At 39.1% G+C, this 26,392-nt stretch overlaps 1 protein-coding gene across 2 annotated transcripts in view; it reads right to left on the bottom strand.

The window, feature by feature from the left end:
* rabgap1l (RAB GTPase activating protein 1-like) overlaps positions 1–26,392 on the bottom strand; it is a 378,884-nt gene that overhangs the window by 50,261 nt on the left and 302,231 nt on the right. For both annotated transcript variants that reach the window (XM_015355764.2, XM_006635021.3), the window contains one exon: positions 7,250–7,378. In XM_015355764.2, the coding sequence (XP_015211250.2) occupies positions 7,250–7,378 (129 nt within the window). The remainder of the gene's footprint in view (positions 1–7,249; positions 7,379–26,392) is intronic.

The raw sequence follows: 26,392 nt of genomic DNA, 5'->3' as shown, positions 1-26,392 counted from the left end.
AATTCATTGGTCCCTCAATGATTGCAAGCTGTCCAGGCTCTGAGGCAGCAAAGCAGCCCCACACCATTATACACTATTATACTCCCTCCACCATGCTTCACAGTTGGGATGAGGTTTTGGTGTTGGTATTCAATGTTTTCTTATCTCCAAACATAACGTTGTGTACATTTACCAAAAAGTTCAACTTTTGTCTCATCTCTCCACAGAACATTGTTTCAGTAGTGCTGTGGAACATCCAGGTGGTCTTTAGTAAACATGAGACGGGCAGCAATGTTTTTTTTGGAGAGCAGTGGTTTCCTCTGTGGTAACCTCCCATGAACACCACTCTGGTTCAGTATTTTTCTTATGGTAGACTCATGAACACAGATGTTATCAAGTGCAAGAGATGACTGCAGATCCTTAGCTGTCACTCTAGGGTTCTTTGTCACCTGTTTGAGGACTGTACGGTGTGCCCTTGCATTGATCTTGCATTGACCGGTTCCGGTCGAAAGGGAACGCTGGCGATTTGGCTGCAGCTCCTCTCACCAGTTTTTCATTTTTATCTACTAATTTATGTTTTTTTTTCCTTTTTCTCCTCGATTACACTGATTTCTAATTTATCTATTTACATCCGCTTCACGCTATCCGCTCCACGTTACAAATTCCGCAAATGTGACTTCCACTGCATTGTGAATTTACTCAACTGAGGACCTTCACCACTTGCTACCGCCTTCTCTGGATTTCCTTCCCGTCTCGATTCATCGATCATGTCTCTGAGGTACACTGCACTGCAACTTCTTCAACTAAAACAAAGCTACTTCCTGGTCAAAGACACATTCAATTACTGCCGTTTTACTGGGATTTTACGACCGACTCGCTACATCCATCGCAGCACAGGACACCGTTTTTTTTCGTTCGTCTGCCTGCGGAGTCTCTATCCCTGCCTTTCGGCGCACGTCTGTAAGTCCATCACGTACCGGCGCCGATCTAAAAAATCTCCTCTCACAACCGCAACTGGACCGCAATCCGCTTCCCCCTGCATCCCCGAGACTGGCCAGATCAGCGCTACTCAACACCCGCTCCGTTAACAGCAAGGCTCCTCTTTTATGTGACATTATCAAAGAAAAACAACTGGACCTTCTGTGTTTAACCGAAACATGGCACAAACAAAACGATGGACTCCTGTTCAACCAACTAGTTCCTCCTGGATATGGTTTGTTTGACCTTCTGCATCTTTCAGGCAGAGGCGGGGACATCATTGTTATTTACAACCTTTTTTACAGTCTAAGTCCTGTAACTATACCTCCTCTCTCTTCTTTTGAGTGTCTTGTTTTAAATGTTTCTATCCCCCAATCTACTATTATTGACACAGTTTACAGACCACCCAAACCCAGTGGAGCCTTCTTAGGTGAGTTTGCTGATCTTCTCTCATTCTTATCCCTTAAGTTTAAAAGGATCCTTATTCTAGGGGACTTTAATATACACATTGATTCAACCTCTTCCAGTCTGGCTAAAGACTTCCTTTCTCTTTTGGGATGCTTTGATCTTACTCAGTTTGTTTGTACCCCTACACATAACAAAGGACACACCTTAGATCTAATTATTGCAAATGACTCCTTTTTCTCCAACTGCTCTCCCATTGATCCAGGCCTCTCTGACCACTTAGCCATTCTCTTCAATCTGGAATTACCTGTTTCTAACACTTCCCCCTCACACTCTGTAAATTTCCACAACTGGCGCTCAAAAGGTTTGCAAATTCTGTTCTGTCCTTCTTATCCTGTTTCTCTTCCTCTGACCCTCTAGAGGACAAAATACATTTACTTGACAATGCTCTTTTATCTGCCCTCGACACCTTTGCTCCTTTAAAAACTCGAACCATCTCTTTCTCTCGCCCTGCCCCCTGGAACAATAACCATCTGCGATTCATGAAGGCAGCCTTTCGCAAACTTGAGCGTAGGTGGCGTCTTTCCAGCCTAAATGTACATTATCAGGCCTGGAGAGGTTACTTATCTGATTATAAGGTTACTATAGAGTCTGCTAGATCCACCTACTTCTCTCACATCATTGAAAATCACCAAAACAACCCCAGACATCTTTTGTCCACCATCAACAGCTTACTCAAGCCAAACTGCCCTACCACATTACCTGCCTCATCACAACTTTGCAACACATTCTTAGATTTCTTTAGTTCTAAGATTGACAACATCCGGCATCACATTCTCTCCACTAAGGATATCATTTCCATACCTCCTCCCTCCTCATCCAACTTCTCTGGTTCCCGTCTCTCCAGCTTCTCTCTTCTTGACTCAGCATCCCTAAACAAACTACTTACGCGCATATAACCCACCACATCTATTTTAGATCCCATTCCCACCTCTTTATTCCAGTCCTGTTTCTCTTCTCTCTGTCCCATTGTCCTCAATATAATACATGAATCCTTGAGCACCGGCATTGTACCAACGGTCCTCAAAACTGCTGCTATTACCCCTGTGCCAAAGAAGCCTAACATGGCTCTCGACAATCTTAACAACTTTCGCCCCATCTCCAACTTACCCTTTCTCTCTAAAATTCTAGAACGTGCTGTCACATTTCAGTTACATAACCACCTCATGACAAACAACCTTTTCGAACCCCTCCAATCTGGCTTCCGTCAACTTCACAGCACAGAAACAGCCCTGGTCAAAGTCACCAACGATCTCCTAAGAGCTTCTGATTCTGGTTCTCTTTCCATACTCATCCTTCTTGATCTCAGTGCTGCCTTTGACACTGTTGACCATAACATCTTACTTTCTCGTCGCGAGACTCTGTTTGGAGTCTCTGACACTGCTCTCAAATGGTTCAAATCTTACCTCACTGATCGCTGTCACTTTGTCTCTCTCAATGGGTACAGGTCTGAAATTGGTCTTGTCAAGTCTGGTGTCCCCCAGGGCTCAATACTGGGCCCCTTGCTCTTCAGCATTTAGATGTTCCCACTTGGTCAGCTTTTAAGATCACATGGCCTCAACTTTCATTTTTATGCTGACGATACTCAAATATATATCCATACCAAACCTGACACTGATGTGGCTGTCTCTATTCTATCTAAATGCATCTCTGACATAAAAAATTGGATTACTCAAAACTTCCTTCATCTTAACTGTGACAAGACTGAAGTCATGCTTATTGGTACCCCCCATCAACTTCGTAAAGCCAGTCCTGTAACCCTATCTGTAGATGGCTCTGTACTTGAGCTTCAATCAAAATTGAAAAACCTTGGGGTTATATTCGATTCTGGCTTAACATTCGACCCACATGTACAGCATACTGTCAAAACATCTTTTTTTCACCTTAGAAATATAGCAAGACTACACCCTATGCTATCATTAACTTTTGCTGAAAAGCTGATCGACATATTTGTTTTCTCTCAAATTGACTACTGCAATGCTCTACTCGCCGGGGTATCTAAATCTACTCTGAACAAACTGCAATATGTCCAAAATTCAGCAGCCAGAATCCTGACCAGGTCTAGTGCAAGTGTTCACATTACTCCTATCCTGGAGTCCTTGCACTGGCTTCCGGTCAAATTCAGCGTAAAATCCTCATGCTCACCTATAAGGCTTTACATGGCTTGGCACCTCAATACCTGTCTGAACTTTTATTGCCCTACTCCCCACCTCGCAACCTCCGCTCTTCAAATTCTGCCCTCCTTACTGTCCCCCAAGCCCGTCTACATTGTATGGGCGACAGGGCCTTCTCATGCTATGCCCCCAAGCTCTGAAACTCTTTGCCCAAGGATATCAGAGAGTCACCTTCTCTAAACTCCTTCAAATCCAGACTCAAAACCTTCTTCTTCAGAAAACCCTTTACTTAACTGGTTCCATTCTTCACCCCTCTGCTCTTCTTAGTACCACCTTCCACGGTCTCCTCTATTGTTATTGTTGTATTGTTGTAATTGTAATTGTGTCTTATCTTGTGATATCTTCTTATTTATTATTATTGTCATCCTGTAAAGCACTTTGAGAAGCCACCTTTAAAGGCGCTATATAAAATAAAGTTTATTATTATTATTATCTTTGTAGGATGCCCACTCCTAGGGAGAGTAGCAACGGGGCTGAATTTCTTCCATTTGTAATCTATAAGCCTGACTGTGGACTGATGCAGGCCCAAATCTTTAGAAATCCTTTTGTAACTGTCACGACCACCAGGCAGTCAAGACCAAATCGTAAGCGAACTAATCAGCCCCAGCAGCGGGTGATTGTTAACAAACGCCGCCGCACGAGTTAAACCACCTGCGCACACTCACTGTGCGGTGCGCACTGCTATTTATACCATCTTCACCTGCTTCCCACTGCTCAGTAGTGAGTCTACTCCTTGAGAGCTCTACCTGGCGTTTTTCCCCGTACCTCATTTATTCTGGATTTTGGATTCCCCTTCTGCCTTTTCGACTTTGCACCTCGCCTCTCGCCTCGGACTGTTCGCTACAGGAGAACTTCCTGGATTACGATTTGCCTTTCGCCTTTTGACTACGACCTTGCCTCTCGTTTTGGTTTGTTCGCCTGCCTCATCTATTACCCGTGCCTGCGTCTGCACAGGATCCTTGTATCTTCCCAACAGGGATCCCTAACAGTAACCCTTTTCAAGCTTATGAGCTTCAACAACTCTTCTTCTGAGGTCCTCTGAAATCTCTTTTGATTGGGCTATATTGCACTTCAACAGAATTCTATAGTGAAATTGTGTGATTTTTTATACCGCAGGGCAGGTCAAACTCACACCTGAATTGATTGGAACACATGACTCATTGATTGGAATCTCTAACTCTAATTACCATCTTTTCAAGATGTCATTATCCTAGAGGTTCACATACTTTTTCCATCAATTACCTTGATTGTTTAAACCAGTGGTTCTCAAATTTATAGGACCAAGTACCAAACCAAAGCATCCAAGTACCACCTACAAGTCATCTTCTCATAGGAACCACAGAAAATTTCAATGATCAACATGAGCGCGTGCAAACACACACTCACATACAAATATAATATATAAAATAATAAATAATAAACTTCATTTTATACAGCGCCTTTAAAGGTGGCTTCTCAAAGCGCTTTGCAGAATGACAACAGGAACAACAACAATTACAAATAAAAAAGCACCATTTCAGTGAGAAAGTTGAGCCTGTTTAGTCGAGCAAAGCAGAGGTGAATAAATTGGTCGAGCCTTGATACAATTCACAACCTTGACAACAGAGTCTAACAGATTTTAAATCCTCAGGCATTTTCTTGGCTGCCAAGGCCTCGCACTGGATGCTGCACTGCATCCACTTCATAGCAACCTCTCTAATTCATGCAACTACACCACTGTGTCGGCTTTTCATCGCTCTCGCACCGTCTGCACAAACTCCGACCCATTTTATCCAGTCGATGCCATTCTTTTCGATAAATTCATTCAAAACCTGAAATGTGTGCTCTCATGTAGTTCTTATTGTTAGCGGCTTACAAAGCAGAAAGTCCTCATGTGACATGCCCTCAAACACATATCTAACGTAAATGAGCAAATTGGCCAAATCAACAACATCTACAGACTCATCTAATTGCACTGAAAAGCATCTGCTCATCTTAACGCACTCTATCAGCGTACTGTACATTTGACATAATCTGACATATCAATACTTCCACGCGTGACTGTGTCTTTTGACGTAGGCAGCAGGTCAAGCTGTTTGCAGCTTTTTCTCCGCACATAATACATGTCAGCTCTTTTACTAATGGTAAGCAAAGATATTCACAAATATCGTGAGGCTTACCTGCTTAAGCAATCAGCAGGCTTGCATTTTCCCCCATTTCCGTTTCAGGAGTCCATCTCAGAAGTTAAAAGACGTTTTTATTTCATGTGCACAGGAGCGAAACACTGCGACGTTCTATGTATTTTTCTCAAATTAACCTAGGACTGTCCTTAAATATTTATCTGTTAACTATCAAGCTTTTCTGTGCTCTCACGATTGCCAGTGTTCCAAAACCATACACATTCTCCTACCTCCCTATTTGCAGAAGATAACTTTTAAAACAAAACAGTCACTTACATTCGTAGCACACATTCCTATGCTTATAAGACTGGCACTGTTCCAAAATCATGCACATTCTCCTACCTTCCTATTTGCTGGAAATAACTTTTTTTAAATACAATTGGTCACTTGTGTTTGTAGCAAGCATTCCTATACAATGATATAGAATTACATAGTAGCTCTTCTGTCCATTCAAGTATTAGCGCGCACTGTATCATAGTACATAGTCTGCGTATTTGATATCTAAACTAATTTGATTAAAATAGAAAATATGAAAACCCATCCCAATTTTTCAGTGCACGCAACACATTTCCAGGGTCATCTTGCGTACCACCTGGGGGCGCTCGTGCCACAGTTTGAGAACAACGGGTTTAAACCATTTATTCAAAAAAGATATGACAATGTAAAATGCTGTGCATGTTGTTTGTAAAATAAGACTGTCTTTATTTATAATTATGACTTAGATAAACATCAGATCACATTTTAGGAGCCATTCATTCAGAAATCCAGATAATTACAAACTTTTTCTCATAACTGTACATTCAATTGTACATTTGTACAGAAGCGTAAATCAGCACATTTAATTAGAATCAGCTTTGCATTTAATTGGAACCAAAACAGAAAATGTGTCCTTAAAGCATTCAATACCAAGCTTTACCAAGTTTTAACAACTGAGTTTCAACATTTAAAAATGGATCTCTTTACTGAGTGTAATCCTGGCTGTAAAGAAACACAATTCTGCAGGTTTAATAGGTAATTTGTTGCGTAATGTCTTTTTTTTTGTCACAGCCTTAACTGCAGGAGCAACAAGGGTGTGGAAACATATAATTTAACAGAATTTGACACTTTTTATGTGTGTGCAGCCCTTTTATGTGTGTGCAACCTTATCTTAGACTTCAATGCACATGGATAATTCAAAGTTGCAAGCATGTTTTTTGGGAGTTCTCATAACCAAACTTAGAACTTAGCTGTACTGTAGCTCTAAGGTACTACACCACCCTATATCCAACTTTGTATCCAACCAACCATCCAACTGATTTCACACAAAGACTTGGGAAACTGTTAAATAGCCCCAGTTTGGCAAATAAATGGTCCAATGAAGTCGCTTAGAACTAATCTGGAATGAAATAAAATGACCCTCCAGGCTCTCCAGACCAAGGTAACTGATCCATATTCTCACAAATAAATTCCAACTGCTGTAAAATCATCTCTAACCAGAAAATGTCCTGCTCCTACCTTGATGTTGCAGGCCTGTTCCATCAGACGCCGAGCGTTCTCAGCTGCCCGGTAGCGTTTTGGCAACTGGACACGGAAGAACTTCAGTGCCCCTTCGAAATCTGCCTGAAGCAGGTCTTCCTTTGAGGTCTGTAGGTAGAGAAATGTTGGCTTGGTTTATTACTTTGAAATGCATTTCTTAACACAGCACAGTAGGATAAATGTTGACAAATGTTGTTTTTCAGTGGGTCAGAATTCTCTGTTTACTTAAAACCTTGGTTCACTCATACAAATGTACATCTGTGGCAGGAGACATTGCTGAGTGCAACGTGCCAAAAACCACAGAAAATGGAGAGTGTAGTTTCTCCACATCCTGTTGTTCTGTAGTCTTACTGTGTGATGTGTAGTCAACAGAATGCATCAGGTAAAGCCAGTCTATGTCTGTATGATAATCAGTGCAAAGTCTTATAACTGCTATGAAATACTTCATTCGACTTTTGGGACATTTCACTCAAGACATTATTACTTGATATGAGTCATAAGATTGAATCTTATGCTTCAGTATCTTGTATAAGCAATATATCAAACTAAATGACTTGCTTCCACTCAAAAGTATTAATAATATTGATCTGCCATTGTGGACATATTAAGGAGCAATAACGTACTAGACTGTTTTCTTATTTAAATATTTTTGCTAACAGTTCAGCAGCTTTAAAACATCTTGGTACTGCAGGAAATCTGTGTAAATTTATTATACTTGGGGTATAGGGTAAGCGGTCTAGGGGCAAAAAGTGATGAGGCACTAATATAAGTGTTGAAGTGATGTGGTTGACAGAATAAAAGAAAAAAGTAATTAACAAAATGGACAAAAACACCTTATTAACCATTATGAAGCCATGTATTGATCAATCTACTATCTGGAGTCATCTAAAATTTAAAAATGGATGTAAAATGGATGAAAACAACATCCATCATAACAGATGCCACATTCATTTATGTCAGATTAATCACTTTTTCCTGTTTATCACTGTTTAATGATACCAGTTCTAACCAACATTGGAATTCAATTCAATTTATTTTTATATAGCGCATTTCACAACAAGGTTGCCCGAACAATAGACAATGCATTTTGTCAATACAGAACAGAAGACCAGAAGACAGAGGAGAGGAACCAAAAACTCCATAGTAAGGAGAGAAAAAACCTCTAGGGGTCCAAGGTCAACTGGCGTCCCAACCCCTTTGGGCATGCTAACATTATATAATTTAAAAAAGGAAACGATGAGGGTATTAATCCATCCAGCCATCATGTCTTCTGTGTGTTAGTACTCCTTGCAGATCTCTGTAGACCAGCAAAATCCTCCTAAACGATAGCTTTATCCACAATGTCCCTCTTGGATCCATGGCAGTGATGCAGCACCCAACTCAGATGGTACCCAGCCTGGGCACAAACTCCAGCAGCCATGGTTGCAGCAGGCTATAATGTAAGGTGTGAATAGGCTAAGCTGAAGTTATAGGTCTTCAGTCTGAATTTGAATACTGAGATTGACTCGGCATCCCGAATATGGGGTGGGAGACTGTTCCATAAGCTAGGGGCCCTGTAACTAAAGGCTTTACCGCCAACTGCTATTTTATTAATTAGTGGAATATGAAGGAGACCTGCATTCTGTGATCTAAGCAGGCGACTTGGATGGTAGACATTAATAAGTTCCATTAGATAGACAGGTGCCTGACCTCTGAGAGCCTTGTAAGTAAGTAGAAGGATTTTGAAGTCCGCCCTGTTCCTGACAGGAAGCCAATGAAGAGAGCTAAGTATGGGGGTTGTATGGTTGTATTTTCTGCTCCTAGTAACAATTCTAGCTGCTGCATTCTGAATTCGCTGTAAGGTGTTAAAAGAGTGGTGGATGCTCCCTGATAATAAGGCATTGCAGTAGTCTAACCTGCTGTATACACGAGCATGTATTAATTTCTCTGTCTTGAGTGGAGAGAAACTGCCGTAGTTTTGCAATATTTCTTAACTGTAGGAAGCATGTTTTAGATACTGTTTTAACATAAGAGTTAAATGAAAGCCTTGTGTCTAAGCCTAGGTTATGTGCTGAGTCTTTGAGGCACATTTTTAAATCCTCTCAGTTATAGTTGTCCTATCAGTATTGTTTCCTCCAAACAACAGAACCTCACTTTTATCAGTTTTCACACATCCAAGTCTTTACTTCATTAATGCAATTAACTAAAGCGATAATAGAAGAGTTGTCGTTTGGTGTAAACTAAAAGTATATTTGCGTGTCATCAGCATATGAATGAAAGTTAATATTATGTTTTTGTATTATCCTACCTAGCAGCAGCATGTAAAGAGAGAACAATATTGGCCCCAGCACTGATCCCTGTGGTACCCCAAATTGAACTGGTGACATTGATGAAGAAGTACAATAATTAGATATTTGAACATAATGAAAACAATTACTTAAATATGAAGTAAACCACTTAAGAAATTCTAAACTGCTAATATTCTTATCACTCACAGGAAAAAAAAAATCTTTAAGTTATGTTTCTACTGTAAATATTACCACCCAGAATTTGCACATTCAACAGGTTACTTAAGCCCTAAATCCTTCCTTCAAGCCCACACTTCAGTGACATAGCGCAAGTGTGGATTAAAAGTGCGTGAACACTCGAGGGTGCACTGTTATAAAAAGCGTAAAGGGACACCCTTACAGGTCATAGTGCTTTCTATGGTTCCATATTTAGCGCTGCTTCGTTACCAGTGGTTAAGTGCACATCGGCAGAGAATCATTTTAAATAAATGTGGTTGCTGTGCCAGATGCACATCCGGTTAATAAAGCGCCATTTTCTCATTAGAGGCTGAGCTCCTGTTTCTATCTTTGCTGAACCCGTCGCGTTACAATATACAGCAAAAAGACTGCAAGTGTGCATACTAGGATATGGCATTCATTTCCATTTCGTACAATGATCTGCAGGTTGTACGCCCCCCTACAAATAATAAGGAATTGTACGATTTTTTTATATAAATGCTGTTAAAGAGAGAACGTGCAGCAATTGAAAACATTAGCAGCTATGGATATTGTGTCTCTAAAGACACAAATATACAGAAGTCGAGGTAGTCGATGTCATTGATGAAGTCGATGCTGGCTGCCAGGCTAATAATTTGTGTCACCCACAAATAATGTATTTATTTGAAAATATCATTTAATTAATTATCATTCACTGAAAATATAAATTTATTTGTTTCAGTTGTTTTAAGATTTGTTTGCTGTTCAGTGTGTATACATATAAATATTTTATCATGTCTGAATGAGTGGAGTTACCTTTATCCAACTTGCTTAAGAAAGTATCATGACCACCATCAGAGTTGACACACACCTTGATAAATGATCATATGCATATTGCCCATTGGTTGAGAGCACATTACATCTTTTTCATGTTTTCACTGACAATTTAAGCTAGGGGGCTGACATTCCTATTTACAGTGGTCCACAATCTTTTCTAATAGTATGCAGAGAGAAACCTTCAAGCTCTATAATAATATATAATAATTATATAATATAACATTTTGCATATCTATAAAATAACCTGACTCTCAAAAGCAACAGCAACAAAAATAGCCCAACAATAACTCAAAAGTACAGATGCCAGCCTGCTGCCAGTTAAGAACATAAAAGGGAGGCTGAATATTATAAACAATAGGTTTAATAAGCAAAAGACCAACTTAAGACATTTAGACTTGAAAGCACTTATAACACTATAACAGTAATAAAGAAAAAGAAACTCCTTCAGTCCTCATCTAATACACAATTAATAAACAGTAATGAGTTGGGCTCTACAAAAATCATTTTACAAGTAAAAGATATATTTTTTTCAATTTTAGTAGACTTTGTTAGGTGTGTGTAAGGGAATATTATCGCTGAATAGCATATTAACTACACAGATCAATAATTAGTCCTTCAAACAATTTACCCCTAAAGCTTGTGTTTAAGGGAGGTAATTAGATAACGTAAAAATTCCAGTACTTATGGTTACCTCACGAGAATATATGAGCTCCTTATCTCCACTGTGCTCATTTCATAGCTTTTCCTCTTTTCCTGGTTCCACATATTCAACTCAGTAGTTGATTGCCTCCTATAGATAGTTGCTTGCAGGGGGTTTAGTGACCACACAACTCTCCTACCACTAGGCCTAATCATAAGGTGAAAGCAGTGGGACAAATAAAAGCTAGGAGAAACTATGATTGTTCAATCGAGGGAAGCACTACTAATCTGAATACAATACAGAATACAATTCCTGTTAAAAGAAACATTTCTACTAGGACAGATTAAATCTAAGACTGCACATGCCTTCGACAGTGAAATCCAAATGCGTATATATTCCTCATGAATAGAGTGACCTGAACCACATTTTCTTCAAAAAGAGTGGCCATCAGTCTTAAAAAAAACAGACACTATGAGCCACAAATTAAAATAAATTGCTCTGAAACTAAAAGTAATCCAAGGAACAGCAAGTTTGCCAAATAGTTTAACTATTCTTTAATGTGATATTATCAGCTTTACAAAATTCATAAGCTAAACTGCATCTTTAAATAATTTACTTTCAGTTGCCGTGATCTGAAAGTCGTTTTTTTATTATCTGCTGAATATCTGCTGAATATTGATCTATAGTCCATATTTATAATGACCCTGAAAAGCTGTACTTGGTCTCAGCAGTGGCATTATCATGACATTATAGTGATATTATATCGTGATATTATACAATTATGTCCAATATGATCAAATACATATCGACAGCATTTTTAAATTAAAAGATATAAAACAAGCAATAAGCGTGTACAAAATAACAAAAAAACATATGTTAACAGTGACAGCGATTGTGTTTACTTTTTGTTTTTGTTTTAGTGTCAGGTTGCACTAATATACCTAATAGTTTAGCACAGGTTATTGCTTTCAGTCTCAAAATACCATCAATATCCTGTTCTGTTTAAAGGTGTCCAGTTTTTTAGGATCTTGATGGTCACCTTACTTTCTAAGAACATGCTGTAAACAATAGCTTAATAATAGTTGAAAGCATGAACTTAGGAGGTAGGTTGATACGTACGTATTATTGTTTAGATTAAGTCACAATGAGAAGTGTTATGACAGTAAATGATCCACAAAATGTGCAAATTTGAATAGGCAAACCTTTGATGGAAGTTGGAAACCCTGGCATCATGTTTGACCCTGTATGTTAATTTGAACGACATTAGGAAAGTTATAATCTGTCCTCTACAGTGTAACACTGTTCAATTAAGACCTTTGTTGATCTCATGCTGAAATATTGATATATGCTTGTAGCAGCCTGTTCCATGGAAGGTCTGTTATTGGTGCTGGGAAGAGAGGACACCTTCTAAGGCCTAAAGGACATGTAAACAGCTCACCTAGTGTGCAATGTTTTCACTAATTATAAAATTGGGTAGGGATTTTTAGTGCAGATTCTCAGCTTAATTTAGTGAGTTTTGTTCATGTATGTAGGGGTGTGTTGCTGGGAAGTAGGTGATGATATTTTATAGGAGTGGAGTTTGTCTCAAGGCAAAGGTCCTGGTTTTTGTTTATTTTGCTTTATAACCATATCAAATCTACATCAAAATAAAAGTATATCCAGACATTCTTGCTACCCCCGTACACAAACCCCACTCCTAATAATTACAACATAATTAATAAATAATATTAATAAATAACAGAACATCTGTGATGAAATGGTGTTCTCATGTGCACACATCCATGAGCCTTGCAACTCATGACAGAGATTCTTTCAAAATCCTTTATTTAATCAAGTTTAGATTACTGTAATATCTTTCTTATACCTGGCCTAAGTTAGGATTGCTATTACAAAGACAGTGGACACTTATCCGACCAAGCTATTAACAGTTTTTATTTTAGTTAAAAGTTCTTAAAAAAATTATCGAGATTATTTGTTAATTGACATGTTTGAAAAATGTAGGTCAGACGTGAAGATAAATTAAAAAAGGAACTTTAATTCAAGTCTATAAGGCAATAAAGGCTTATTTTTAGAAACGGGGTGCTGACTTTCTTTGGTCATTGTAACATTAGGCCCTGGGTATTTATACATTTTGAGTGCTTGTAGTACCCAAAACACTTCCCCCTATTCTATTCTAATATTATCCAGAACAAAACCTTGTCCTTCTGCTGTCTGAGGCATGTTTTTTTTGTGCCTTAGTGAACACCTGAGTGAAATACTCATTTACTACATCTGCCTTTTCCCTTTTAATGTCTAGAAGTTAACCATTTCTGTCCCAAATATATTTTATTTCTTCCTTGATAGTTCTTTTGCTAATGTAGTGCTTACAAAACTTTTTTTTGATTTTCAATTCCATTGTAATATTGTTTTCAGTTTCTCTCTTGGCCTTTCTTATGTGCCTTTTTTACCTATTGTTGCAGGACATTGTACTCTTTTTCTTTTCTTTTGTCCTGTTGTTTTTTTATTCATTTTATAAACATCTATCTTTTCCTTTACATTTGTCCTGACTTCTTGAACCATTTGTATTACTGTTTATTAGCTTCTGATTTACTTAACTAAATTTGTTCTGTGCTTCAAGAATATTTTTTAAACTATTGCTATTGACTTACCAATGAATTAATTTCTGTCCTATACCATTTTGCTTCTCTTAAATTGTGTCATATTCATTCAAAATCTGCTTTTCAGAAGTTGTAAACCTTTGCTTTGCACTCATCCTGAACAGTTTCAAAACATACTTCAAACTACACCACACTATGATCATTGTTTCCTAATGGTTCTCTCACTTCTGTTTGCTTCACTGTCACTATTTCCTCTCGTAAGCGCTAACTGGGTAAAAAGCTATCAGTGACCATGTCTACCATTTCTGCTGCCGATATTCCTATAGGTCTTTCTCAGTCTATGTTGGGAAAGTGAAAGACTTCAATAAAAAGCACTTTTTTCACAGAACTATTTACATATGTTAAACAGCGGAGTGTGCTAGTGGACTCTAGCATAATCCTAACACTATACTATATACTACAGAGCAGTGGTTGTCAAACTGTGGTACGCAGAGCGCCGCCAGGTGGTATGCCATATGGCCCTGGAAATGTGTTGTGTGCACTGAAAAATTGGGACGGGTTTGCATATTTTCAATTTAATAAAATTATTTTGAGTCGAATACGCAGCCTAGATACTATGATACAGCACCCACTAATACTTGAGTGGACACAAGAGCTACTATGTAATTCTATACCATTGTATATGAATGTGTGCCACGAATGTAAGTGACTGATGTATTTTCTAAAAAAAAGTTATCTTCTGCAAATAGGGAGGTAGGACAATGTGCATGGTTTTGGAACACTGGCAATCTTGTGAGCACAGGAAAGCATGATAGATAGAAAAATGTTTAAGAACTGTTCTAGGTTAATTTGAAAAAATACACAGAGTGTCTCTTTGTGCACTCCCATACGCATGAAATAAAAACATCTTTAACTTCTGAGACGGACTTCTGAAACAGAAACGGGGAAAATGCAAGCTTGCGGATTGCTAAAGCAGGTAAGCCCCACACTATTTGTGAAGAACTTTGTTTACTGTTGGCAAAAGAGCTGACACGTATTATGTGTGGAGAAAAAGCTGCTAAACAGCTTGACCTGCTGTCCCCTTCAAAAGACACAGTCACTCCTAGAATTAGTGATATGGCAGATGATGTCAAAAGTACACTGATAGAGCGCGATAAGATGAGCAGATGCTTTTCACTACAATTATATGAGTCTGTAGATATCTTTGATTTGGCCAGATTGCTTGTTTACGTTAAGATACGAGTTTGAGGGTATGTCCCATGAGGACTTTCTGTTCTGTAACCGCTACCAACAGGAACTACAGTAGAGCACATACGGTATTTCAGCTTCTGAATGAATGTATCGAAGAGAACAGCATCGACAGGATAAAATGCCTCGGAAATGAAAAGCCAACACAGCAGTGTAGTTGCAAGAATTAGAGGTTGCTCCAGATATGAAGTGGACGGACTGCAGCATCCACCGCAAGGCCTTGGCCATCAAGAAAACGCCTGATGATTTAAAATCTATTAGACTCTGCTGTGAATTGTATCAAGGTTCAACCAATGAATTCACATCTGCTTTGCTCGACTAAACAGGCTCATCCCTCTCACTGAAATTGTGCTTTTTTATTGTTTATTTTTAATTATTCTTGTTCCTGTTGTCATTCTGTAAAGTGCTTTAAGAATCCACCTTTAAAGGTGCAGTATCAAAAAAAGTTCATTATTATAATATTTATGATATGTATGTGTGAGAATGTTGGTCATTGAGATTTTCTGGGGTTCCTATGAGAAGATGGCTTTTAAGTGGTACTTGGATGCTTTGGTTTGATCAGGGGTGGTACTAGGTCCAAAATGTTTGAGAACCACTGCTATACAGTATATGGTATGCTCCTGAATTAGTCTGACCCGCATAGACTCAGAGAATCTTGATTCTTCTTAGTTCATGGACCTGTATATTATTTTAGACATATATTGCCCCTCCCCCTGTATCCACTGCTGTCATCTCTATGGCTGATATCAGTCACCTTAATTCCAGCAAAAATTAAATCCAGTAATCAACACTTCTCTTTGTGGATTTTTATTCAAGACCAATGTTTGAGATTTCTGGTGAGCTATGTACGTGTTCTGGCCTGGCTTCCACATCTGATTACAGTTCCTGCAGTGGGCAAAACTGTTCAGTAATATCATGCTAAGTGGTATAGTTTGAATAGGTTGGTAAAACAACTGTGGTATGCGTCTCAGTTAAACATTTTGACAATAAAGGGTTTCAAACATTAACTGTATGGTAAGTTATGAGGTTGTTTCTTTTGCTTTTCAACTGAGTTTCAATTTTAAAGATAAGGGACATTTATTGCCTACTACAGTAACAGAACATGTATTAGGCATAATACTGCCAACAAATTCTTGATCACATAGAATACCTTCAACCAGTGTTTGCAGACACAAAGTAACATTTCCTTCATTGTTTTTGCCAAAACCAATAAATAAAAACCAATACACAAAACATCAATGTTTTCACTCGTGTTTACATATTATGTAAACAAGCTCACAGAGCCACTCAGTGGTCAGACAGTGTAACAGCAGCTTCGTGATATGTAGTGCAAATGACAGTGTCTCAATGATGAAGCACTTTTGTTCTCTTTTTAGCATTTGAAATGATCAGTGCCTCTACAAACTCTACAACCCCTTTCACATTTTGATCTTTTGTCACCCTATAGTCTGGAAATGTATTAAAATATTTTTTTTATTTCATTTATCTGCATATTCTACCCAAAAGTGTTCATGTGAAAAAATATACATAAAAGTTTTAGACAATTATTTAAAAAATAAAAACTGAAATAGGCTGGCTGGATAAGTATATACCCCCTTACAAGCAATCCTAAATTAACTCAGGTATAACAAATCACCTTCATAATTACACACCAGTTACAGTTATAGTCTTTGTTAAATTGAAGTGATTCTCATTATTTCAGGACAAATCCAGCAGTTCCTGTATATTCCTATGCAGGATAGTGTACTTCAAAGCAAAGACACGACACCATAAGCACCCATAAGGTTTTAAAAGAACTTAGGGACAAAGTAGTGGAAAGGCACATACAGTATCAGGTGATGGGTATACAAAGTTTAAAGCAGTTCAACTAGGTAGCTGCGTCAGCATGCATAGGCAGCAAAGGAACAGGTAACAGGTTTATTCCAGGCTAAAAAGAAAAGAAAGGAAACACAATGTTTTGGCCATGGAGCATTCTCCAGGTGTGTCACCACCGATGGTACCACCAAAACCTTGCCTAGATAAGGACTGATTATACTCCAAACTGGATTGTAGACCTAGAAGAAAACTGATCAGAGAGGATAAGACTGTTTGAAGTTGGTGTTGGCTGTCCACAACTGTACAGCAGGATACCATGAAGGAAGTAACTGCTGAAAAAACAGTAACAACGCACTTAAGTGATGCTGCAAACATGTGGCAAAAATGACTGTTGTCTGATTAAATGAAAATTGAACTTTTTGGGCGAAGTGAAGAGCATTATGTTTGGTGAAAATCCAACACAGCACATCACAGAAACCATACCATCCCTACTGTGAAGCATGGCGGTGGCATCATCATGTTATGGGGATGTTTCTCAATGGTAGAGACCATTATACTTGTCAGAATAGAAAGGAGAATGCCCTCTGCAATAAAGCTAAAACTGGGACTGAATCTAACCCTTCAGCATGACAGTGGCTCAAAGCATGTAACCAAAGCTACACTGGAGTGTCTAAAGAATAAAAAGATACGGTGGCCCAGTCAAAGTACTGACCAATTAAAAAAGTCGAATTAAAAATTTGTGGCATGACTAGGAGACTAATGTCTATCATCACTCCCCAAGGAACCTGACAGAGCCTGAAAATGTTTTTAGAGAAAGACCTATCACAACAGACTCACAGCTGTCAATGTCATTAAAGATTGCTTCCACCAAGTATTAACTCAGGGGGGTAGAAACATATGAAATTATGATTTTTACACTATGTGTTTTTTACATTTATTTTTCCCGATAAACATGTTTTTCCCCTTAAATAATGGAGTATGGTGTGTAGATACGAGGACAGAAGTCCTTATATAAATGCATGAAACTCTGAGGCACTGACATATCAAAATTTGAAAAAAAGTTCTAGGGGGTGCAGATATTTTAAAAACACTGTATCTGCTATTCTTAGCACTATGTCTTTTTAAACCTTTAACTAGCTGGATTAAGGGCTGATGAAGGATTTGTTAAAGGTAGGAATGAAATGAATTGGAATGAAAACCTGCAGATATACCAGCCTTCCAGGACCAAGACTGAACATCCATAAGCTTAATGCAAAGTAGCCTACAGTACATCATAAAACTGTAAAAGTATTAACACTAAAGAAAGCATAGACGAAGGACTTCAGCACAAAAAGGTCCATCACAGTCTAACATGGATACTGAAGAAGCCAAGATATGTGACTGGGACAAGTTGGGCCTCTTTCACAGTGAAGGGGAATACCAATATGCCTGTGAAACCATAACAAAACACTGGCAATATTTCAACTTAAATTGGAGTTTGTTATTTACAACGCCTACAAAAGCAACAAAATACAAAACAAGCAGTCACTGAAAAATCCCATTAAAACATTTTATTCAACTAAAACAGTGAATGGAAGGGATTATTATTGTAAGCAATAATATATTTAATGTACAAATGAAAATGTTTACAAATACTTTTCACCCAAATTATTTCAGCAAGACTTAAAAATGCAGGAATCATTTAAGTGACATCTCCACTAAACAAACAATCTGTTATAAAACCTAGGTTTACCATGCTCTTAGCTTGCTTAAAGATTTGTGTCTATCACCCTGATTAAAAGCTCAAGGAAAAGCCAACACAGCTGCACTGTCCAGCACAGGCTGTCTCCTGTCAGTCTCCATAGATAAACATAAGGAAACAAGAACAGTTTAAAACAAGAGGAGGACACTCTTGATCATCTAGCTCCTTCAGTAGTCAGTATCTAATTGATTCAAGGATCTCATTCAGATAGTTTGTTAAAGAAACTAGGCTTCCACAACATGACTTAGCTTGTTCCAAACTCTCACAACTCTTTGTGAAAAGAAGAGCCTTTTGTTCTTCATTTTAAATGCATTCTTAGTTTTAAATTCAAAAATACCTGCTTACAAAATAAACTTACACATAAAAAAGCATGTCAGATTTGGAAAGAAACACTTGAAGACACTCTCACCGCCAGAAGACGAGGCACAAACAGCCGGTGTCCCATTCCTAGGAGTTCCAGGACACGGCATGCGCAGTCCGTGACTAAACGGCTACGTTCTTCAGCTGTCTCCTCTGCTTTCTTCACTGGTGGGGCCAGTTGAGGAGGGGGCTGGGAAGGGGGAAGCCCCTTTTCCGGGTGGAGGGCGCAGGAAGGCTCCAGCCTGCTGGCCTCACTGCTTGGGCTTGAGCTGGCCAGGGTTGCCTGAACTATACAAGGTGAAATGGGGAGGAGAAGATAGCCTGGACCTAGCAGGCCTGTCCTCCAGTCCATCCAAGGGGAAGTGCACGTTTACACCTTTTGGGTCTAGTCCATGTTGCAGGGGAAGCATCTGTTTTAACACCTCGCTTCTTTTCAAGAGCTCTGATAAAAAATGGTTGCCTAGCAACAGACACTTCATACAGTATAAGGAAATTATGACACACAAGGCACCTCAGTCTGTAAAATAATGGTCTGTATCCACAAACCAATTCAACCACATTCTGAGCATAATGGTTGAAAGGAAAAAAAAATGTTGAAAATCTAGACAGAATCAGTGCATTAACAAAACTGGAATTTGAGCATGATGAATAACTCACAAACTGACTTCTTGCACTATTACAGTCTTAGGAATTGTTTTCCACAGCTTTTAGAAGGAGAAAATCACAAGTGCTCAATGAATAGCAAATGTGTTTACAACATGTCAGTTTCAGCCAATGCACTTAAGGTTAGAAGGGAAAAAATTAATCCTGCTGTATTGAATTCCTCTCTTGCCATGGGCTTAGATTGCTTGTTTTTAAGAGAATCAGGTCCTGATGGTTTGTAAAAATCAGATGAACAGGTATGTCTTGGCGCAACCCGGAAACATACAATCTAGATCTGTTGTTATTCATTAGCGATTCCAAAGCCAAAGGAGAGTGATCTTCAGGAATACTTTAAAGATCGCTGATCGAGTCAAAGGCAGGTGGTCGGTCTGGGATCGAGAGTGCATTAGGATCGTGCTTCTAAAGACTGTCCGAAACGTCTCCATTCAATTAAAAGAAACATAAAAAAGATCATTTCAGCTTTAAATAGATATATGAACAAAAAAAAGCATTTGTGGAGTTCCTGCACCAATGTGCTCACGCATTTCGAAGAAGAATCTGTTCAGAGGGAGGCAATGCTAAATCCTTGGATTAGGGCTAGTCTTGGCAAAGCCGGTCCTGTGCACTTACAAGCAGGTTCCATTGTGTGCAGCTGGTCAGGGGAGGCCGGTGTGTCTTGCTAGAGCAGGAGGCGGCAGAGGAAAGCCTCTGCCAGTAGCAGCAGCAGCAGCAGCAGCAAGGATGAGAAATTCAGGGCAGAGCAGAGGAGCTGCAGGCTGGCTGATGATCTCATAGCCATCCATGAAACGTGACAGCCCCTACTGCTGTGCGCTCTGAATTAGTAATGGGGAGGGCAAGTGAATAAACAGAGAGGAGTCTCAAGGGAGAATGCTGTAATAGGAAGCCAATAGGAAGAGGGCAGTGCAATCCCTCTAACACCCCGTCACCCGTCTGCTTAAACAGTATCTTCATCGTCAGCCTACATATATGTGCTCACACAGATACATGCATCAGTGTGCACAGATGTTGGGCTACAACATCTATTGCTATCTCTTGCTGCTATTGCTTTAACTACAACATAGCTCACAGAGATCACAGCAACTGCATTTCAAATATTGCTCCTTTTTAGAATAAATCTGAGGCTGGGGGATTGAGGACCATTTTTTTATTTTTTCTTTCATCTATAACAACATAAATCTTTCCATTTAAGATATGCATATCTTGCCTGGAGTAAAACATTGGAGGTTATTAAGAAGATTTTCTTGATATTAATTTTTCAAGGCTTACTACAGAGGATGTGGCCAAAATCAAGTGGAACATTAAATGTGAGGTGAAGTTACACACAAAGCAGGTTAGGCAGATTAGCCAGAATTTGTCTAAAAAAACAGACAGGAAAAATGAATAATAGAACAACTTCTCTGACAAATAATGACTGTTGCTACCACCCAACCAAAAAAGAGCCATGTTACAAATAAAATAGTATAGAAACAAATATTGTTCAGAGCACTTCATTTACTGGTAGTTCCATTTTTTACAAAGCATAGATCCAGTTTATTCATTTTAACATGCACCCCTACAACTGTGTAGTACTTAAGAAGACATGTCAAGAAAATATAAATGCCTCTGTCATACACACTAATAAATACTAAACATTTCCAATTATGACAATAATAACTCTGGGTTTGAATCAAACTGTAATGTACCAGGGGTGTCACACCCTCATCCCACCACATTCTCACACGGAAAGGCACTCACACTAATTACACTCCAGCCCTGAGCACTTCTGCCAAACGACACCACTCCTGCCAATTAGCCAACCACGACACTCCATCAATCAGTGCACCTTCTTCCTTTCACAATACTTAAACCCTCGAGAACCCTCTGCTCTTTTCCCATTGGTCATTCTTTGGAGCTCCTACCTTGCCTTTGTTTTCTGAACCGTCTCCTGATTTTTCTCGATATGAACCATGGAACTTGCCTTTGACCACATCTCTCATCTAGCTCTCGTTTACTTTGGAAGTTACCTTCTTGCCTCTTGACCACCTAAGGTACTGCACAGGGTCCATCTTCCCGTTTGCACAGTGGGTCATTCGTGACAAGGGGACTGTTGGAAACCACTTTGGTTATCAAAGAAACACTGTTAGTACACTACTGAGACATTACCATGTAAATCATAATGCCAGTGACAGGCATTTGATCAGATGGATCCGGGTCACACACTTCTATAATTGCCCTCTGAAGGCTGTAACTGCCAAAGTGAGACCCTTTGTGATGCACAAATGTTTTTTAGTCACCATGGCCACCACACTAGATACTGTTTTTGTGGAGAGCATTTACACTCCCCTTCCCTCATGGTCATTTTGCACTATGTGAGTCTTCAAAAGCACTCACACATAGAACTGTATTATTCTCATTATATGAAGACATATGTCATTTAGTTATTTTGTTGTACATTTTGGATCTCATCCAGCGTTTCTTGAAGGAAGCCAGGATATTAGCTTCAACACCATGACTAGCTATACACATACAGTAAATGAACAGAAATCATTTTCTTCACTATGCTGCTCATTTTGAAAACATTTTAAAAACCAGTAAACAGTTATTTGCTTGATTGCTTAAACCACTGGTTCTCAAACTGCTGGTACGCTGAGCGCCGCCAGCTGGTACGCCATATGATCCATAGAACTTTGTTGTGTGCGCTGAAAAATCAGGACGGTTTTCATATTTTCTAGTTTAATACGTGTCGAATACGCAGCCTACGTATTGCGATACAGTGCGCGCTAATACTTCAGTGGACACAAGAGATACTCTGTAATTCTATACCACTCTATAAGAATGCATGCTACGGACGAAGTGACCAATGGTATTAAAAAAAAACTATCTCCAGCAAATAGGGAGGTAGGAAAATGTGCGTGATTTTGGAACAATGCCAATGTTGTAAACACAGGAATGAATAGAAATACGTGCTACTAACGCTTGTAATCTTGTGAGCACAGGAAAGCGTGATAGATAATAGAAAAATATTTAAGAACTGTTCTAAGTTAATTTGAGAAAAATACACAGAGCGTCTCTGCGTTTCGCTCCCATGCGCATGAAATAAAAACTTAAAATAAATCCGGAAATATGCAAGCTTGCGGATTGCTAAAGCAGGTAAGCTCCACACAAAAGAGCTGACACGTACTATGTGTGGAGAAAAAGCTGGTAAACAGCTCGACCTGCTGCCCCCCTGAAAGACACGGTCATTCATAGAATTATTGAAATTATATCAAAAGTATGCTGATAGAGCGCGTTAAGATGAGCAGATGTTTTTCACTGCAATTAGCTGAGTCTGTAGTCAATTTGGCCAATTCACTCATTTACGTTAGATACGAGTTTGAGGGTACGTCCCGTGAGGACTTTCTGTTATGTAAGCCACAACCAACAGGAACTACAGGAGAGCACATATTTCAGCTTCTGAATAATTTATCGAAGAGAATGGCATCGACTGGATAAAATGTGTCGGAGTTTGTACAGATGGTGCTAGAGCGATGACAAGCCCACATAGCGGTGTAGTTGCACGAATTAAAGAGGTTGCTCCAGAAATTAATGGACGCATTGAAACATTCACCGCGAGAGCTTTGCATCAAGAAATTGCCTGACGATTTAAAATCTGTAAGAAAAATGAATTCACATCTGCTTTGCTCGACTAAACAGGCTCACCCCCTCACTGAAATGGTGCTTTTTTATTATTTTTAATTGTTGTTGTTCCTGTTGTCATTCTGTAAAGCACTTTGAGAAGCCACCTTTAAAGGTTCTATATAAAATATAGTTCATTATTATAATATTTATTATATGTGTATGTGAGTATGTGAACGTGTGCTCATGTTGGTCATTGAGATTTTCTGGGGTTCCTATAAGAAGATGACTTGTAGGTGGTTCTTGGATGCTTTGGTTTGATCGGAGTGGTACTTGGTCCAAAAATTTTGAGAACCACTCATGTATACCATTCAAGTCGCCCGCATAAATCACTGAATGCAGATCTTCTTCATATTCCATGCATTAATAAAAAAATTAATTGACGGTAAAGCTTTAGCTACAGGGCCCTTAGCTTATGGAACAGTCTCCCACCCCATATTCGGGATGCCGAGTCAATCTCAGTATTCAAATCCAGACCGAAGACCTATTACTTCAGCCTTGCCTACTCACAACTTATGTTATAGCCTGCTGAAACCATGGCTGCTGGTGCTGCTGTACATGCTATTGTGTGTCTCTATGTTGGCCCACCAGACCCAGAGAGAGAGAGCGGAGACCCATGGGAGATGAACACGGGAAGAGTAGCCATACGGAAGAAGCTAATCCGGATCTTAACGTTCTGTGTATTGTCGAACATTTTGCTTTTGATTTTGCTTTTAGGATAGACCAAACTATCCTATTCTCCTCCTCACATGTCCGGATGGTGCCCAGGCTGGGTACCATCTGAGTTGGATGCTGCATCACTGGCATGGATCCAAGAGGGACATCGTGGATATAGCTATCGTTTAGGAGGATTTTGCTGGTCTACAGAGATCTGCATGGAGTACTGACATACAGAAGACATGATGGATGAATTAATAACCTCATTCATTTATTTTTTTAATTATATAGCGTTTGCATGCCCAAAGGGGTTGGGAAGCCAGTTGACATTGGACCCCTAGGGTTGTGTTTTCTCCTTACTAAGGAGTTTTTGGTTCCTATCTTCCGTTGTCTTCTGGTCATATCTGTTCTGTATTCACAAAATGTATGGTCACTTGCATTGTTAAGTGACTTGGGGCAACCTTGTTGTGAAACGTGCTATATAAAAAATTGAATTGTTCTGTCACCCTCTTCCCGAGTGTGCCAATAGTGATCAACTTTTCATTTTGCTGGACACATAAGTACGTGAGTATGAAATTGACTGGAACAAGTGTGTGCGAATCTGCTCAAACAGTGCACGAGCTATGACTGGCAAACACAGTGGGCTAGTCATGAAAATTACGGCCGTTGCTCTGTTCGCTTTGTTGAGCGCATTGTATGATTCATAGACAAGCCATCAAGGCTAAGAAAATGCCCCCCAAACTCAAACAAGTAATGGATGAAGCTTTTCATACTGTAAATTCCATCAAGGTGAGTGCAACAAGTGTACGACTTTTAAAGATTATTCCAAAAATTAAGCATAGAATGATAGAGGAGAGGCAGCCTTTTGCTACTACACACCCAAACCGTGGAATAGTATTCCTAAAAATATGAGAGAGGCTGGCTCTGTGGATATTTTTAAACGGGTACTCAAAACTAATTTTTTTACTCTTGCTTTTACTTGATTTTTTAAAATATAATTTCAGTGCTATTTGTATTGTTTGTGCATGGTTCTTTTAATGTGTTATTGTTGCTTATTTTAAGTTGATTTTTAAAAGTTTTTTTCTACTTTTTAATTTTTTAAACTGTTTTTTTTCTGTAAAACGCTTTGAGAAGCCACATTTTAAGGCGCTATATCAAAGTTTATTATTAAAATATTTATTATATGTATGTGTGAGTGTGTCATTGAGAATTTCTGGGGTTCCTATGAGATGATGACTTGTAGGTGGTACTTGGATGCTTTGTTTGGATTAGGGGTGGTACTTGGTCCAAAAAGTTTGAGAACCACTGGCTTAAACCATTATTTCTGTATTGATTTATAAAAATGTATAGATTAAGCATAGAGCTTACCAGTATGTATCTCCATTCTATATTAAAGTTTTCAAAATCCTCACAGCTATCAACAAAATCGACCTTTTAGGTATTCCACATTAGAAACCCCTAAAGAGCTTAGACCCTATTCAGCACAGTGGAAGACCTTAAAGGGCTAGAACCAAGACTGTAGTAAGAACATACATTTGAATACAAAATTTGTAATAACAAACCCATGGAAAATAACACAATAACATTGTCTAAAACACAGTCTAAGGTCAAGGATATCAGGCAAACAGGATATCAGGACTTTCAAGATCAAATACAGGCGTAAGACAAAACATTGAGACCCTCCAAAACTAGACTTCAGCAACCACATCCCAAAACCAGCACTGCTCCATACGAAGACATCTGTCACCAGGAACCAGATACAAGGCCATTCCCATGGAGTAAACCAGGACCAGGAACTTTGCAACCCAGAAACACGGAGAAGGATTCACGAAGAAGTTCGGGACCAGGAATAACTGGGAGTCTATGCCAAAGATCCAAAACCAGGAAACCAGAAGCATATAGTATGTACTGGAGCAAGTCTGACTGTACAAGTTGACACTGAGGATGTTACAAATCTGACAATGCTAAACGCCGAAAGCACGGTTAATCAACCTTATGTACAAGAAAGCGACCAGTAAACCAATTCTGATTGGCCATCGCATAATCAGCAACACTCAAAGAGTGTTCTGGCAATTAATGCTTTCTAACATGACCCAACAGACTTCTTCAGGATTGACAGTGAAACAGGAAAAAGAGGACACACGTGGAAGCTCCAAGAAGTGCATTTGATACCGAGACCAGGAGTCACTTCTTTAAACAAAGGGATGCAACAAGGTACCCAGCCATGTTGTTGAAGCAGATACCCTGGCATCTTTTAAGAAATGGCTGGATGAGATTCTTTGGATCAATTTACGACCGAACAAGCTAGACAGCCGCCTTTCGTTTATTATCTTCATCTTCTCATGTGGCAATGTAAAATATCTACCCATTTTCTTTTCTTTCATTTGCATGGTAATGGGAGAAAACAGGGGGTTCCTAAGGACCACACTATACCAGCATCTTACAGTA

The sequence above is a fragment of the Lepisosteus oculatus genome, chromosome 9 (assembly GCF_040954835.1).
Source record: "Lepisosteus oculatus isolate fLepOcu1 chromosome 9, fLepOcu1.hap2, whole genome shotgun sequence".
NCBI lineage: Eukaryota > Metazoa > Chordata > Actinopteri > Semionotiformes > Lepisosteidae > Lepisosteus > Lepisosteus oculatus.
The sequence above is the reverse complement of the archived record's forward strand: the minus strand, read 5'-3'. Positions and strand labels throughout refer to the sequence as shown.